The sequence below is a fragment of the Labeo rohita genome, chromosome 8 (assembly GCF_022985175.1).
Source record: "Labeo rohita strain BAU-BD-2019 chromosome 8, IGBB_LRoh.1.0, whole genome shotgun sequence".
Taxonomy (NCBI): domain Eukaryota; kingdom Metazoa; phylum Chordata; class Actinopteri; order Cypriniformes; family Cyprinidae; genus Labeo; species Labeo rohita.
Genome location: NC_066876.1, coordinates 2,326,140 through 2,344,690, shown reverse-complemented (window position 1 = coordinate 2,344,690; position 18,551 = coordinate 2,326,140). Strand labels below are relative to the sequence as shown.

The 18,551-nt window shown below is 35.9% G+C and overlaps 1 protein-coding gene across 1 annotated transcript; it reads left to right on the top strand.

The window, feature by feature from the left end:
* The first annotated feature begins 963 nt into the window (after window positions 1–963).
* qars1 (glutaminyl-tRNA synthetase 1) lies at window positions 964–18,466 on the top strand. Its single transcript, XM_051116409.1, has 23 exons — window positions 964–1,115; window positions 1,296–1,446; window positions 1,967–2,076; window positions 4,274–4,349; window positions 4,429–4,493; window positions 4,589–4,642; window positions 5,517–5,577; window positions 6,529–6,600; window positions 6,743–6,828; window positions 7,052–7,138; window positions 7,232–7,331; window positions 7,610–7,688; window positions 8,788–9,027; window positions 9,101–9,193; window positions 13,030–13,167; window positions 13,259–13,346; window positions 14,971–15,117; window positions 15,740–15,841; window positions 15,935–16,027; window positions 16,634–16,761; window positions 16,856–16,922; window positions 17,993–18,118; window positions 18,205–18,466. The coding sequence occupies exons 1-23, from the start codon at window positions 1,005–1,007 to the stop codon at window positions 18,253–18,255; spliced, it is 2,325 nt and encodes a 774-aa protein (XP_050972366.1). The 5' UTR covers window positions 964–1,004; the 3' UTR covers window positions 18,256–18,466.
* The last annotated feature ends 85 nt before the right edge of the window (window positions 18,467–18,551 follow it).

The window sequence follows — 18,551 nt, the reverse complement described above, 5'->3', positions numbered from 1 at the left end:
TGCTGCTCAAAAAACATTTATTATTATTTTAAACAGCCGAGAAGAATATTTTCAGGTTTCTTTGATAAATAGAACAGCATTTATCTGAAACAGAAATCTTTTGTAACATTACAAATGTCTTTGTCATCACTTTTGATCTTTTTTAAATACTAACTGCAAGCTTTTGAAAGGAATAGTGTTACAAAAGCTTTTTATTTCAGATAAATGCTGATCTTCGGATCTTTCTATTCATCAAAGAGTCTTGATGTACTCAGCTGTTTTAAATATTAATAAAGCTAATACTAAAAATAACAAATAAATAAATAAATAAATAAATAAATAAATGTCTTGAACAGCAAATCAGCATATTACAATGATTTCTGAAGGATCTCGATGTGACACTGAAGACTGGAGTAATGATGCTAAAAATTTAGCTTTGATCACAGGAATAATTTACATTTTAAAATACATACAAATAGAAAGCAGTTATTTTAAATAGTAAAATTATATATATATATATATATATATATATATATATATATATATACACTTTAAAATACACAGTAAATAAAAAATAAAATATGGGAATTGTCTATCAAATAGGTAATCAGAGAGAATGTCTGGGCTGCTAAGATTTTTCTGTCGGACAATCTGAGCCAGAGTCTAAAAATGTTTAACTGGCCATAAGTAAACTATTCCTGTCTTCTTCACCGTGGTCTTGATCTGTACATTTACATCAACATATCTAAACTGGTGCAGAGCTCCTTTACACGGCTTAGTTTAAAACATTTACACTGATTAAATATTTTTATGTATCAATTTGTTACACTTCACATGGCAAAGTTCGACTGATGCAACTATGTGTCAACAGAAGCACAACGATGATTGGTGGAATGATGCACAAATCTGATTGGAGAATTCGTGGTTTGTACCAATCAGAATCTACGCTGGCTGAGGGTTGTCGTAAATCCACGCCTTCTGCAGGGTTGGCGGAAGTGTAAACCGGCGTGTGTGCAGGAAGGGAAATGGCGGACGCGGTGTCTATTTTCATGTCCATTGGCCTTAGTGAGCAAAAAGCTAAGGAAACCTTGAAAAATGAAGCGCTCTCATCAACACTCAAGAAGGCAGTCGAGCAGGTAACGTCGCATAATTAATTAATACGGATCATAAGAAGTTGCTGCTGTGCGCTGTCAGCCTCATCAGCCTCTAGAGGACTTCACTTACATGACAGTTTCTTTACCCGTTACATTTACAGAAAGTACTAGGAAGTGATTTGTAATATTATTGCTGATGTTGCCGCTGTGTTTATGTTTCAGGCTCAAGGGCTGCTGGGCTCTACTAGCATTGATAAGACTGTCGGCACTCTGCTGTACAGTATGGTGACCCGACTCAAAGACCCCAATCGTCTGTCTTTCCTCACAGAATACATAGTTACACGGAAAATAACCACAGAACTGCAGCTGTCAGGTATCTGATTTTCCTTCTGTCACTCTGTTCTTTTCTCAGTATTAAAATAATATGTATGCCAGTTAAAAAAAAAAAAAAAAAAAAAAATCCAAATAATGATGCATAGGTTTTGTGTTTTTCTAATAAAATCTTTTTTGTTTGCAAAAAAAAACAAAACACCTCACTGAAGTACTATAACAAAATGAAAATGAAAGTGAATGAGAAAAAACATCTCAAAAAAGTACATTTAAGGAACTTGTACTTATTGTTTAAGAGATTTTATAATAAGTGCACTCCTTGTGTAATTATAAACTAATTAAATTCAGCAGTGATTGTGTGATTTTTCATTGCGACGTGAATGTTTTTAAACCGTAATCGTGATTGTGGAAAACCAAAACCAAGACACGCAACTGGTTGACATGGTGATTTATTACAGCAGATATCTACATAATATGTAAAGTTACTCATGGTTCATAGGGCTTCAATAATGTGCATTTTACAACTTGTTGACGTTTTGTTTTGTTTTTGTTTTTTTTCTCAGCGGCGTTGGACTTTTTAAAAAGCCACCCTCAGGAGAATCTGGATCGACATGAATTTGAGACCGCTTGTGGGGTGGGAGTGGTGGTTACACCTGAGCAGATAGAGGATGCGGTAAGGATACCTCAATCGCCAAGGTTTTTTGTGGCATGACTTGTGGGTAGGGATGGGCGATATCTTATTATTTGCGATATACCGGTAAAAAATTTCCCCCGCGATAATAATGATAAAGTCTAGTTGTTGACATATTTCTGTGTGCAACACGACAGTGCGGAGTGACATGTTGAAGACAGACGTGAAACTAGTATATCGCTAAATGAGGAGCTTCAATCTGGAACTTGCTTGGTCAAAACTGTGCAGTGTGAAAAAAACAAAACAAAAAAACAGTCTGAGCCTTAAATAACATTAACTGTACTTGTAGCAAATGTGTGCGGTGCAGTTTTGCATGTGTTTGAGCCTGTTTACAAGCCTGTTGTCCAACAAAGATATAATTTATTGGCATGCTATTTCTCAAAATCACCTTAATAACTCTGGATTAGAGTCAGTACTATTACTTCTGCTATAAAGCATATGTGGAGTTTCTGTGCAATGCCGCCCTCCGGCTTCCGAATCAGAAAGAGCTTTATTGACAAGTGTGTTTCACACACAAGGAATTCGTCTTAATGTTAGGAGCTTCCAGTGGAAAAAGTACTAGTGATGTCACAATACTCAATATAATATTGAACCGTTCGGTACGACATCCACGGGTTCAGTACGCACTTATGAATTGCGTTTTTTCGGTTTTGCGTTTAAATAATTTCCTCCTTTTTTCGAAATTTGCTGTGTGTGGCCATGATTTCACATGCTGAAATGAGGAAACACCTCCCCGTTTATATTTGAAAAAGCAACACTTGCAGAGCATCTTCCCTTCTAATGACATTCAATGATAAGCCTTTCTAAAGCTGTTGTCCAACAAAAGAGAACATTATAACTTATATTTACTTCACAGCATCAGTCGAGTGTTTGAACTTTCTTTTGTGATCTGATGTGGCTTCTTATCATAGAATGAGGCTGACAATATAATCTATACTGTATGTTCATTAGCAATGGCTTACAAATAGGGCTGCACGATTAATCGCACGATATTGTGAGGCGCGCTTAGTCAATGAAGCCGGTACTTTGATTAGTAGTAAAGCTCCATCACGTGCGTTCAGTTGGAGCGGCAATTAATACACAGAGCCGTAAATCACTGACAAGCTACGCCAAATCGCGCTCATAATCGTATGCGATTCATCTGCGATTATGAGCGCGATTTGGCGTAGCTTGTGCAATTAATCGTGCAGCCCTACTTACAAATACACTTAATCATTATGAAAATACCCGAGATGGCTTGATGAACACAGATAAACCATAGATTATTGCAGACGAGCGTTTATTCTCCTTACATTTCATCATTCAAAACGTTCAACGCTGCATCTTGTTTTTATTCATTTACAGCAATAGCGATGCTTTTATCCATATTAGAGATTTCCTGGCTGGAACGTCATCAGTGTTTTCTCTTTGATGCATATGTGGATTTTCTGCATGAGGGCGCCCTTTGGCGTCCAGTATTGATGAAACCCATCCTATTTTGCGTAAAAATCGAAAAAAATAATACCTCTCTTAAAAGAAATATTAAGCAGACATATAATAATCCACGCTTTTTCCAGTGTACTGAGATTTACAGAAGTATTTTGTTATTAATTAGATGCAAAAAAACAAAAAAACAAAACACACTGGTGTGGCAAGCTACAGAACCGAACGGAAAACCGTGGTTAAAAACCGAGGTACGTATTGAACCGTGGACTAACTGTATTGTTGCATCCCTAGAAAGTACAAACTCATTACATTATGTGTGTACTCAGTACTGCTCACAACAACAACAACAACAAAAAAAGGAAAGATAATACTTTTGTCTAAAAAACTGTGTTTCCCTGAATTATTATCATAGATAACGTTATCGCAATAAATACCAGAAATTATCGTAATAAGTTTTTAAGCCCATAGCGCCCATCCCTACTTGTGGGAGGACATAAAATTTGCCAGTTCTACTTATTTATTATTATTACTATTTTCAGAATATGAATATTTTTATTATTAGTAGTAGTACTGTTATGTTTATGATGATAAGTAGGTTCATCTGAATGACTGGTCTGTGTAACTGTTTATTTAGTGTCCAAGCACCAAAATGGTTAAACTGAATAACAACATTTTTCAAATATGTTACATTTTAAGAGTTTCCAATTAGCTCTTTGTTAATTCTAATCTGCCATTCACTTTAATAATTCCACAGGTAGAACTGATCATCAGGAAGCACAAAGATCAGCTGCTGGCAGAGAGATATCGCTTTAACATGGGGATACTCATGGGTGAGGCAGCATATCATACGTGTCTGAATACAGTCATGTGTGGTGCTGGTGAGAAATAGTTTTGTTTTGTGATCTACAGGTGAGGCCAGAACTGCTCTCAAATGGGCTGATGGAAAGATTGTCAAGAGTGAAGTGGATATGCAGGTTTGTGTGACAAGATTTATTGTCTTGCTCAAATCAGTCCAAATCTTTGTGTATCATTGTGTGTATATGCACTGAAACTTTGTGTTGTTACCCAGGTGCTGCACCTATTGGGCCCAAAAACTGAGGCAGATCTGGAGAAAAAGCCCAAGGTATATTTTCACGTTCTCTGTTTTCTTGTGGCACGCACATACCCCTTTCTACTGGTCTGTTTCAAACCATAACAAAACAAAATTTCCCATAACATTTTCCATGATGTAACTGTATATAGGCAGGTTATGTTGTACCAGTCCAAAAAAGGTGCATCACAGTCTCTTACTCCAGGTTTTAGACTTCTTAAGTAATTATAATGCATTAATTAAACATTTATCTAACATGCCAAAAATCATTATATGCTCTAGGTGAAGACATCTGTTAACCTGTTAATATGAATGACAGTAAGGTTTGAATATGCAGTACAGACACAGATTTAACTGTTGTGACATATGACGTTTCTTTATTCATCTTATGTTTAAATAAAACCGTAAAGGAACACAAACATGTCCTTCATTTCATTAAAAGACCAATGGTTATATATGCATTCATTGTAACAATTTGTGAACAACATCTTCATTCTTTCAAGCAGACATATTTATTTGTATAAATTCAATATATATATTTTTTATTTTATAGCTACTAAAGTGATTCAGTCAGGAGCAGTTTTGTTATTTGATTAAGATTAAGGGCACAGGCAGTAGCAGGTATATTAGGATGCTGTCATTTTAAGACCAAATGCACGGATCCAATATACTGATGCACATCCGATATTCTCCCAGCTGTTTACGTTCACTTAAGACATAACTGACTGCATTCTATGTTCTATGAGTCTTGTTCTGCAAGTCTATGTTGAATATGCCCAATTACAATTCAAATTTGGGCATCTAATCTCATTACAGTGCATGCCAGTTGTTGTTGTTATTGTCAGCAGTGCACCTGTGAAAAGTGTTTTTTTTTTTTTTTTTTTTTTTTTTTTTTCTCTCTTAACAGGCTGCCAAACCGAAAGCTGCAGAGAAAGATGTGAAGATTGAGCAGGCTTCTGTAGTAAACGGTAACACAGATTTTTTTTTTCACAGCAATTTAATGTGACTCTCATGCATCTTTGGTTTTGTGTAAATTAAATGCTGCGTCAGCGGTACTAGGGTTGGGTAGTATGATGATATATTGTGCCGAAAATATAGTTTGTTTTTTTAGGAGATTTTCTATATCCTGTACATTGCAAGTACTGTATGTAAATATTGCAGTGCAGCACATTGCGATCATTTTTTTCCTTATCTATTGTGATGTTTATCTGAGTGACATGGTCTCAAAAATGTGAAAAAAATGTAGGATGAGACTTGATTTTGTCCATCTGGAAATTATTGGATCGTTGTCCTTTGCAAATAGTGAGTGACAGGTTAGATCTCATGTGAGTGACAGGTTGGTGGATGGGAGGGATTTTTACCCAGCCCTTGCACCAATGCAAATTTGTCAGCATCAGGGAAGGGGAAGTTAATGTTTTTGATTAAAGTGGACATGATTAAAATGTTCTAAATTAATGTTTTAGAACCTATTGTGAAAAATTAATCTGTGGATAGTTTTTTTTTTTTTTTTAAATAAATAAAAATAACCCCAGTAATATTTAATAGAAATTTCCCAACTTGATGAAACTACAGACTTCTCTTTGGTGACATATGCTGGCTTAAAGGATAAGTTAACTTCCAGAACAAAAATGTACAGATAATTTACTCAAATTTATCCACTTCAGAGAGTCTCTTTAAAAAGCTCAGTTTTCACTGGATGAAAACATTCTCATCAATGACAGAACATAGAGAAACAGATGCATTTTTAAAAGTACCTGTATTAGTGTAGACATAGACTAAATGATGACAAATTATGTAAATTTTGGTCAAACAATTCCTTTAAAGTGATCGTCCAAAAAAAGCCTAAATTCAAGCTGTTCATCATATATAGCGATGTCATACTTATACATATGATCATACTTGTATATGTGTCTTTGTAGGTGAAGCAAACACAGAGGGGAAATCATTGATGGAGCAGCTGAGAGGAGAATCGCTCAAGTTCCATAAACCAGGTGAGACTGTTGACATGTCTTTGTCCAGGAATCACTGGCATCTTCATAGACTCTGCAGAGTTTGAAACAGATCCTCAGTGTGCAGTGTTATGCACAATGGCTAAAAGTAAATCATGTGGTTTATTTTTCTCTTTCTATCTAGGGGAGAATTACAAGACGGAGGGTTATGTTGTGACACCCAACACCATGGATTTGCTCAAGAAGCACTTGGAAATCACTGGAGGACAGGTATGAACTGAATGCAGGTTTACTAAATGCCTAGAAGTCTTTTGGTTAACATTTCATCGCTGTGACCCAAGTGTCATCAGAGGTGTAGAGGTTATTACACTGACCAAAATTATGATCGTAACACTTTTGTTTTTATCTATTTAATATTCTATTTAAAAAACAGTTTTGTTTTTATCTAATATTTTGTTTAAATCCAGTTCTCGTTTTTCCTCCTCCTTTGTAGGTGCGCACCCGTTTTCCCCCTGAGCCTAATGGGATTCTGCATATTGGTCATGCCAAAGCAATCAATTTCAATTTTGGTTATGCCAAGGTATACACACACACACACACACACACTCATATGAACAACGTGTGTCTAATAAGAAATTCCTTTCTGACTTTTCCTTTCTGTGTATGTTTGAAGGCCAATAATGGGATCTGTTTCCTGCGGTATGATGACACAAACCCTGAAAAAGAAGAAGAGAAGTACTTTACTGCCATCAAAGAAATGGTGGAATGGCTGGGTGAGTATCTGACTTGCCTGTCATTGCTGATTGCTGTTTACAGCTGGTATTCAGTGAGTAGTTTACTCAAAAATGAACAGCATACTTAACCTACTATACCACCCTTTGCAGCAGTGTGCGTTTGCAATGCATTATGCACTTAAACACATTTTAAAACTAGATTTTAAATGAAAAAAGATCAAGAAAAGGCTTTGTATTGGACAACAAATATTACAACATTTCAAATGTGAACTTTCATTAAAGACATTGTTGTTTGTTTGTTGTTTTTTTTCACTCAGGGTACAAACCATATGCTGTTACACACGCCTCTGATCACTTCCAGCTTCTCTACGATCTTGCTGTTGATCTCATTCGCAGGTGGGATTACGAATCTGACGCCTCAGGGCCCTTCGCCCTTTTTTAGATTTAGATTTTCTTTCATAGTAATAAACTTAGTAAACTTTTGCTTTAAAATATAATATATAACCACTGATAATATGACCTCTTTAAATGGAATTATTATGCGTACACTGCTCAAAAAAATTAAGGGAATGCTTAAATCACACACATCCCAGTGAGTGAAATATTCAAATTGAAAATCTTTACTTGTATACACTGTAATTCATTGGGAATAAAATGTGACAGTGGTCACTGGAAGTCAAAATCACACCAGAAATTAAAGTAAAACATTTAATGAAATTTAAAGAATTTCATCAAAGCAACTTTCAGTGTTTCCTCTAGCATTTTTTCCAGCTGTGGTGGCAGGAGTATTTCTCATGTACTTTCATGCACCAAAGCAGAAGAAAATAGATGCGTTAGAGCGTTGTATTCCAAATACAGTTGGTTTAAAAGTCTGGTCGGAACGAAAAAGCTGCATGTAAACACCTCATTTAGTACAAAAATGCCCATACAGTTTGGAATTTCATTCGGTTTAAGAGGGATGGGACAAACCTTTTTTAATCCATTCGATAGGACATGTAAACACTTGTACAGCATAATTGCACAAAGCTTTGTGTGCTTGTCATCTATCAATCTGGACCCCAAATACATAAATATTAATTCTGTGTTTTAAAGCAAAGAAAAGGAGGATATGAAAGTATGCGAAAACAGTGGGAAATTCAGTATATTTGTGCAGTGTGTGCATGTCAAAAGATTAAATCCAATTTGAAACACGTGACATAAATATGCACATCACCCCAATCGCTATGTTTAGCGTTCATGTAAACACTGTATTCGGATTAGTAAACTGGAATGATTTAATTCCAGTTGAAACAAAAAGTGTCTATGTTAATGTGGCAACTGATTTATGATGACTTATGCTTTCTAACCGGACATACTGATATACTTGAAGCTATATTGACTACTGTTACTGTTAATATTTTGAGCAGTGAAATTACCAGAGCAGTGTCATTAGTGTGTGTTGGATCTGAATGTGGTTTATATGATTGATTAATGATTCTTTTTGTTTGTGTGTCAGGGGTCATGCATACGTGTGCCACCAGCGTGGAGAGGAACTCAAGGGTCACAACGTCCCTCCCTCCCCATGGAGAGACCGACCTGTGGAAGAATCGTTGGTTTTGTTTGACAGGATGAAAAAGGGCATGTTTGCGGAGGGAGAAGTCACTCTCAGAATGAAGATGGTGATGGAAGATGGAAAAATGGACCCTGTGGCATACCGGATCAAATACACGCCACATCACAGGACAGGAGACACTTGGTAAGACCCTTAATTTTGATCACATGATGTGGTTTGTGTTTATTATTGTTGTAACGTTCTTTTCTGTGTACAGGTGTATATACCCTACATATGATTACACACACTGTCTGTGTGATTCCATTGAGAACATCACACACTCACTGTGCACTAAAGAGTTTCAGTCCAGGTATGTCACTCAACGCTGATGTATTTTATTTTGTCAGTATATCTCCTGGGTATTGACACAGATTCAATTTTGATTCTTTTGAGTTCTTGATTTCTGTTTTATTCCAATCTCAATTCTGCTCAGTATATGGATATATATCAGATGAAAAAGTGAAAGTCGTGATGTGTTGTCAAGTATGGTGACCCATACTCGAAATTGGTGCTCTGCATTTAACCCATCCAAGTGCACACACACAGCAGAGAGAAGTAAACCAACACACACACACACACACTGTGAACACACACCCGGAGCAGTGGGCAGACATTTCTCTGGCGTCCTGGGAGCAATTGGGGAAAAATGTCTCTACTACAGCTGTAATCTGTACAGTTGGTACATTACTATACTATTAAAGATTAAAACTAACAAGTTCAAAGTATTACATTTATTAGCATTTTTAGATATAATAATAATAAGCCATCAAAAATATACAAAAACTTTAATTGCACATAAGGCTATTTTTTTTTTTTTATTTAAAGGGGTCATCGGATGCCCATTTTCCACAAGTTGATATGATTCTTTAGGGTCTTAAAGAAAAGTCTATAATATACTTTGGTTAAAAATTCTCAATAGTTGTGTAAAACAACACCCTTTTTAACTTGCCAAAATCAGCTCTGCCTTAATCATCTCATTCTGGTCGAGGTTGCTTTAAATGCAAATGAGCTCTGCTCGCCCCGCCCCTCTCTTCTCTCTGTGGAGTGACGAGCCTGTTTATTTTAGCCGTGTTTAGCCGCTAAACTTGCTAACTAGAACGTTATTAGGAAAGGCGATCGTAAAGATTCATAAAAAAAAACCGCTTATACTCACTTCTGCTGTAAGTGAAGCTGCATCATGAGTGATTCACGTGAACATAGACGGATATATGTAGATCGGGAGGCGCATTCCCTTCACAAACAAACGTAATCCACTGCATCTTCAGCAGCTCAGATGTCAGGGAGTAAATGACGACCACTATGTTCATTATTACATCCAGCAACACAACACCTCAGTCACTCAATCTGAGATATTCTTGTCTAATTCCCGCATTGAAACAATGGAGGTCGGACTGTTACAGCTGATCTGAGGTAAGAGCTCATGTCAATCAACTATCGTGGGAGCGGCATCTGAGAACGGCTCGATTTGAAAAAGGGGATATTATTTTTACAGATTAATTAAAAACCACTGCATGGATTTTTATCATTATAGTGTAGATTTGTACATACACTGACAACACACATTAATGTTCAAACAACATGAAAAAGTGAACTTTGCATCCGATGACCCCTTTAAAGATATAGTTATGTTTCTACTCCAGTTTGTTGTTGGAAAATAAACATTTTAAATGGTGGCTATAGTAACAGTAACTCATCAAAATAAACAAAATAAAATTATTAGCACTTTTTGTTTGCATAAACATTAAAATAATAACATTAACACTGATGGATGAATTTTAAATTACCAAAATGGTTGGGTGATTTACAAAATAACGGGCCCTACCATACACCTGGCACAATGTGACACCGGGTACAACGCAAGTGTTTTTTTGCTAGTTTCAGCCTGATGCAGTTATCATTTTCACTTCCAGCGCCACGTTGTTTCAATAGTAAATGCACTTGCGAATCCATCATGGTGCAAGCCCAACTGGCTTTTAAAGGCAATGGGAGGTGAGACTCTGGTTTATCGCATGTTACACCCAGAACGCACCCATGACTCATTAAGAGAATATGTACAACCCTTTTCAACTATGCCCCTGATGTGCTGACCACTTTTTATCGTTAAATTAGCAAAAGTGGATCCAGACACACCCTAAGTGAATGTTCAGACCATGTGCTTTGATCGTTAAAATAGGGCCCAACATGTTATCTATTAAAGGAGAAGTCCACCTCCAGAACAACAATTACATATAATGTACTCACCCCTTTGTCATCCAAGATGTTCATGTCTTTCTGTCTTCAGTCGTAAAAAAATTATGTGAGGGATGGTATGTTTGAGGAAAACATTTCAGCATTTTTCTCCATATAATGGACTGATATGGTGCCCAGATTTTGAACCACCAAAATGCAGTTTAAATGCAGCTTCAAACAATCACAAATGCTGATGTAAACGATCCCAGCTGAGGAAGAAGGACCTTATGTAGCGTAACGATCGGTTATTTTCATAAAAATAATACAATTTATATACTTTTAAATCTCAAACACTCGTCTTGTCTTACTCTGTCTGGACTGTTTTTGTTGTGGTGCATGACAGTTAGTGTATGTCTCATGTTCTCCCTCAACTTCAAAATCGCCCCATATTGCTATATTTAACTTTTTTGTAAAGGGTGTTTGATCTTCTTTGCATGTTCACTTTGCAAAGACTGTGTCGGTTCTTCTGCAGTGATGTAGGATGATTTTGAAATGATTTTTGAAGTTGAGGGAGAAAATACAATTGGAGTTTTTTGACATACACTAACTGTCTTGAGTCAGAATATACAGAGTTCAGGGAGAGAAAGACAAGACGAGCGTTTGAGATTAAAATGTATTTAAATTGTATTTTTTTTAATGAAAAAAAAAAAACTGCATTAAAACTGCATTTTGGAAGTTCAAAATCAGGGCACCATATCTGTCCATTATACGGAGAAATATTTTGAAAATAAAATATTTTCCTCAAAAATCATAATTTCTTTACGACTGAAGAAAGAAAGACATGAACATCTTGGATGACAAGGGGGAGTACATTATTTGTGAATCTTTGTTTTGAAAGTGGACTTCTCCTTTAACATGCAATTCATGTTGAAATAAAGTTTTGACAAAAAAAAGTTTTATAAAATAGTAAACATTACATTTCAGTCTTTAAACCATTTTTTCAAAAGAGATTATTTAATATGTTTATAGGGGTTTTATCTGTACTCTTTGAATAGGCTTAGTGAAGTTTTGTTCACTGATCAGATGAAAAGATGATCAATCTGGGGCTCTAAGAATTAGGGCTGCAACGATTAATCGCACGATGTCGTGAGGCGCGTTTAGTCAATGAAGCCGGTACTTTGATTAGTAGTAAAGCTCCATCACGTGCGTTCAGCTGGAGCGGCAAGTAATACACAGAGCCGTAAATCACTGACAAGCTACGCCAAAATCGCGCTCAAAATTGAATTCGATTTTGCGCGCGATTTGGCGTAGCTTGTCAGTGATGTACGGCTCTGTGTATTACTCGCTTTGACTAAACGCGCCTCACGACATCGTGCGATTAATCGTTGCAGCCCTACTAAGAATCTATATTGGTTCACCAAAAGTATAAAAGTATTAAATTGTTGTTAATTACTTCACATTTATTTGTGGATCATAATCTATTCATTTGGAGTAATGCAACAATTCTACCCCCATACAATTCCGTGGCTAAGTCTAGTATCATAATTATAAAATGCTGTTATAAGTATTATTTAATGTAAACATTGTATGCAAATTATGTAAAAAAATAAATAAATAAAATAAAACACCTCAAAAAAAATATGCATATAAATATAAGCTGTCATGCATTTTATACAGAGTAGTGAGTGAACAGCTGTTTCACTATATGGCTGGTACCATATTGTTTATTTTAGTACATTGGAATTCTGCATTGTCCAATCAAGATTCATGCATCCAACTATCCATATACATTTGCAATTAAACAACTTCATGTTGAGAATATGTGTCAGACAGCATACTTTAGAGCGCACTGTCAGTGTAACAATATTTATTTATTAAAACATTATGTCAAACAATTAGTTTCTCTATCAAAGTAGGATTTTTACTAATAGAACGTTGCTGTGTGTACTACATGCTTGTTTTTCTTCTCTCTCTCAGACGATCCTCATATTTCTGGTTGTGTAATGCTCTGGATGTGTACTGCCCGGTGCAGTGGGAATATGGTCGACTCAACCTCACTTACACTGTTGTTTCCAAGAGGAAGATCATTAAACTGGTGGAAACAGGAACTGTTAGGTAACACACATACATTTTACAAAGTCTTGTGTGTGCCATTTAATTGTGAATTGTAAATTATTGTATTGTGTTGGTCTCTTGTATTTTTCAGAGATTGGGATGATCCACGACTTTTTACTCTCACAGCTCTCAGGAGACGTGGGTTCCCTTCGCAAGCTATTAACAATTTCTGTGCCCGGGTGAGAGAGAAAAGAAAAATAGCTAATGATCACCTCTAGAGGTCAACCAATACTGGTTGTTGACGATATCAATAAGTAAAAGTGAAAAATGCACCTGATGACTTATTAATCACTGATGGATTATAAAAATCAATAATATAAACAAAAACATTCCACGTAATATCAAATAGTGCTGAAGTTTTCTTATTATTAAAACAACAACAACAACAACAAAAAAAACACAAATAGCTAGGCTTCATCACTACTGACACGTTTTATTTTTATTTTATTGTCTTATGAAATGGAGTCTTTTTAAATATAATACTAGTAAATAGGGGTGGGAATTTTCAGGCACTTCATGATCCGATCCGATTCCGATTCTGGGAGTCACAATCCGAAACCGAAACGATTCAGGATCTGAATTTTTTTTTTTCCCCCAATTAATTCTTCTGCTGTGCAAATACATCTTTACAACCTTACATTTTAACCAAAATTGCAGATTCTTTGCTTTGTTTATAGTTGGAATGTATGGTTATAAATGTATGGTACTATATGTCAGTACTGTCATCTTAAAAGTAGGCATGTGAATTTTCACTGATTTTATGATTCAGTTCAATTACAATTTTCATTATCAGCTCAATATTACTATGCATCACATTCTCAGTTTTCAATACTACTGCACATGGCTACATTTCATATACATTTTATATCAAATTTATTTTGTGCAAACTTTACTTTTTTTATTATATAAACTGGCTACTTTTTAAAACAATCACTTATTTAAAATAATTGTTCTTAAAGTATCCAAAAGTTTTCAGACAGTAGTTATGGGTTTTTCTTTTTTCCTCAGCATTATTGCCATTTGATTATTCCTGATGAGATCATAGACAGGGGCAGCTTTAACAGACTGTATTCACACTAATGCACAGATCTATTTCCATATATCAGATGTTTTGTCCTGCTCTGAAAACATAACTGACTGTGTGAACATCAATTTCATAGAAAAGTATTCAAAAATGGAAGTGCATTTAACCGCAGCCGCATTCGATCTTCAGGACAACATACACAAAGCCCACGTGAAAGTCCTTCAGTGTATGAGTTTCGTGCATCTAATAGTATTGCATTACAAACGATATTAATGAAAGCATATCTAAAGTAAAACACGGCGGGTGGAAGCACACACTGTCAAGCAGTGCGCATGTGTCTAGCAGCTTTCACACGGAACGCGGAAAGCGCTGCGCTATGAAACCCCATTCCCTTCAATTGCTTGTGCCGTGCGAGGATGGTTTGTTTCTGCGTGGACCAAAGAACATGCGCAGCGGAGCACACCACTGGTGCACAAACTGTGCTTAAAGTTCAAAATAGTTCGGTGTGAAAGCCGCTTTACAACGCTTTTAAGCTCAGAATCGATTCTGAAATATTCCGAATAGTTGCCAAATATTAACAAATATTAAAAGTACATTGTTTTATAGAAGTTGTGTGCATCTGTGCTTCACTGTGGAACTTCTAATAGTCTTGCTTCCAACTCTAAACTGTCTAACAGGAAAACTTATTGGCTGATGCTTATAATTTAAAAAAAAAGCAGATTTTGGCTTTAACTATTAGAAATTGTTACCAGCTGTCAACATATGTTGTTCTGTTTTAGGTGGGTGTGACTGTTGCCCAGACTACAATGGAGCCACACCTGCTGGAGGCGTGTGTTAGAGACGTGCTTAACGATACCGCTCCTCGTGCCATGGCCATACTCGAGCCTCTCAAAGTCACCATCACCAACCTGCCAACCAGTGCACAGGTGAACACATGCAGAAGTTCATAAGCCTTCATTACATGTGATAATATGCAGCTTGTCATCATTATCACAAAATAAATCCCAACAGTTTAGCAACCTTGCAGTTTTGATCTAGTGACTGACTGGAAGTACATTATTCTGCTTATTAAGTGGCTACTCATCACATAAATAAATTTAAATTAAATATTCATGTAATTACTGTTTTAATGAGTTTAGTGAGTAAATATAATTCAATTTAATAAATTTAAAAACTATGGTAAGGTAAAAGCATGTGTTAAAAATGTCTATTACAACATCAAAGGCAATCTCCATTGCAAAAAATTACAAAAGTATTTGTTTATATGTAATTTGTTGCTATTTCTGTGAATTAGTTAGTATTTAGTATCATTTAGCTTTTCTTTCTTGCTTTTTATAGATTTATGCACATTATGCAAAATAATGCTGTACCTCTGAGGTAATTTACTGTAGTTGCTAGTGGTCTTGAAACAAAGACTGCTGGTAGCACTGAGAATGGACAACAGTAAAATATAATTTATAATGTAATATAATATAATATAATGTAGATGGTTGTATAAGTGTGCTTTCATAACTGCAGTGGATCACTTCTTTGTTTTCCCCCATTCAGAAGGAGGTTCGAGTCCCAGATTTTCCAGCCAATGAAGCCAAAGGCAGTCACGTGGTTCCCTTCTCAAAGACCATTTTCATTGAGCAGAGTGACTTTAGAGAGGTTTGTTGTTTTTTGTTTTTTCTTAAGATTAAAAAAAAAATATACATGCATTAGCATCCCATATAAGCAAAGGTGATCTTGTTTTTGCTGTAGGTTATGGAGAAGGGCTATAAGCGCCTGACTCCAGATCAGCCGGTGGGCTTGAGACATGCGGGATATGTCATCTCTGTACAGCGTGTCATCAAGGTGAACAACCACTCACTTTCCTGTCATTCACATGATTTACATGGTTTAGTTTATTACTTCATATTAAACTGGCCTTCATAAAATTGTCTTTACAAGTCAAAACATTGTCATTAATGTAATTCCTACATGGTTAGTGTGCTTATAAAGGCATATAACAGACATTGACTGATATTTGTTGAATTTGTTATTGGCAGCTTTCATTTCACAAGTTTATGCACCATTCAAAAAAATATGCAGGCTAAAATAGGTGACATAAGTAAAAATAAGTTTACATTTCAAGGTAAAATTGTCCGAATACATATCATGAATTTGATTAATCTGTCATTTATTGCTTTATTCCTGAATAACTCTGTGTCAGTTGAGTTAATGATTCAGTGACTAACTTTTATTCATTTGTTATCACCAACTGGTGTAACAATAAAAAGGTCACTAAAAAATCCCTACCACTAAAGCACAGACTGAAAGTAAACTGAAGAGTGCAAATACAGACAAGTGATTGTACATTAGCACCCTTTTTGTTCAGACAAAATTAAGGATCAACTCAGAACTGTTGAAAATGCATAATAAATTACAATGTTATTTAATATCTTCTTGTTTTGTTGTCAGGATGGCAGTGGTAAAGTGTGTGAGCTAGAGGTGACGTGTGCCAGCTCGGACTCTGTAGAAAAACCCAAAGCGTTCATTCACTGGGTGAGCGATCCACTGCAGTGTGAAGTGCGCCTGTATGAAAACCTGTAAGTCTCCTTGTGTATTGACAAACCTGAGAATTTTACTTTGAATAATATTTTATGATGTCACATCTTCACTCTCTCTTGTTCCTTTCTGTAGGTTTCTCCATAAAAACCCAGAGGACCCAGCTGAAGTTCCTGCTGGATTCCTGAGTGACATTAACCCCGTAAGAAATTATACCAAAACTGAAGATTTGAAAAACTTGTAACTCTAAGTATATGAGCAGTGTAGTAGTGATTACCTAAACAACCAAAGCAATCGAACTGCAGAAAATGAATGTAATAATATAGACATTTCTCTTATTGGTTACAACTTTTTGAAAAAGTTGATTGTCCCATTGTCATCCAAGATGTTCATGTCTTTCTTTCTTCAGTCATAAAGAAATAGTGTTTTTTGAGGAAACATTTCAGGATTTTTCTCCATATAATGGACTGATATGGTGCCCCGAGTTTGAACTTCCAAAATGCAGTTTAAATGCGGCTTCAAACAATCACAAATGCAGCTGTAAATAATCCCATTAAAAAAAATACAATTTATATACTTATTAATGTCAAACACTCATCTTGTCTTACTCTGTCTGGACTGTTTTTGTTCCTGTTCATGTCAGTTAGTGTATGTCGAAAAACTCCCATCTCATGTTCTCCCTCAACTTCAAAATCGTCCTATATCGCTGTTTTACCTTTTTTGTTAAGAGTGTTTGATCTTCTTTGCATGTTCACTTTGTAAAGACTGTGTCGGTACTTCTACAGTGATGTAGGGTAATTTTAAAATGATTTTTGAAGTTGAGGGAGAAAATACGATTGGAGTTTTTCGACATACACTAACGGTCTTGAACCACAATACACAGAGTTCAGGGAGAGAAAGACAAGACGAGTGTTTAAGATTAAAAAGTATTTAAATTGTATTTTTTTTTTTATGAAAATAACCAATCGTTTCACTAGATCCCTAGTGAAGACCTTTCTTTCTTGGCTGGGATCGTTTACAACCACATTTGTGATCGTTTGAAGCCACATTTAAACTGTATTTTGAAAGTTCAAACTCGGGGCACCATATCAGTCCATTATATGGAGAAAAATGCTGAAATGTTTTCCTCAAAAAACATAATTTCTTTACGACAGAAGAAAGAAAGACATGAACATCTTGGATGACAAGGGGGTGAGTACATTATATGTGAATCTTTCTTTTGGAAGTGGACTTCACCTTTAATCACTGTTTTTCTTTTTTTGCCATTCTTAGAATTCCTTAACAGTGATACAAAGTGCCTTAGTAGACCGCTCCGTGGGCAAGGCCAAAGTGTTTGATAAGTTTCAGTTTGAGCGAGTGGGGTATTTCTCTGTGGACCCTGATAGCACGTCTGAAAAGGTATTTCCAGAAACACACAATTACATAAGAGATTAACATACAGTAGAGAAAAACAGTCCCTCATCTTTGTCACCTTTTTCCCCCAGCTGGTGTTCAACAGAACTGTTACGCTTAAGGAGGACCCAGGAAAGATATGACTGGACTGCAAGACAGAAGCTGTGCTTTCAACTGCGAAGCCATGATGCATCACAAGACAGCTTTCAATACATTCAAATAAACCAGGGAATTCAAAGTATCTGTCCATACCATGTAAAGCCTTTTTTAACTGTGCAAGTTCTGGACTGTTTTGTATAACCTTTTCAATCTGCTGGGCTTTGGCACATGCAATAAACTAAATAAAGGTTTTGACTGGCTTGTGAAATGCATTCCTATTTGAAATATCTTTAACATTATGAACTGCATGGCTTTCTTGGGTAATTCATCTTTCTTGTGG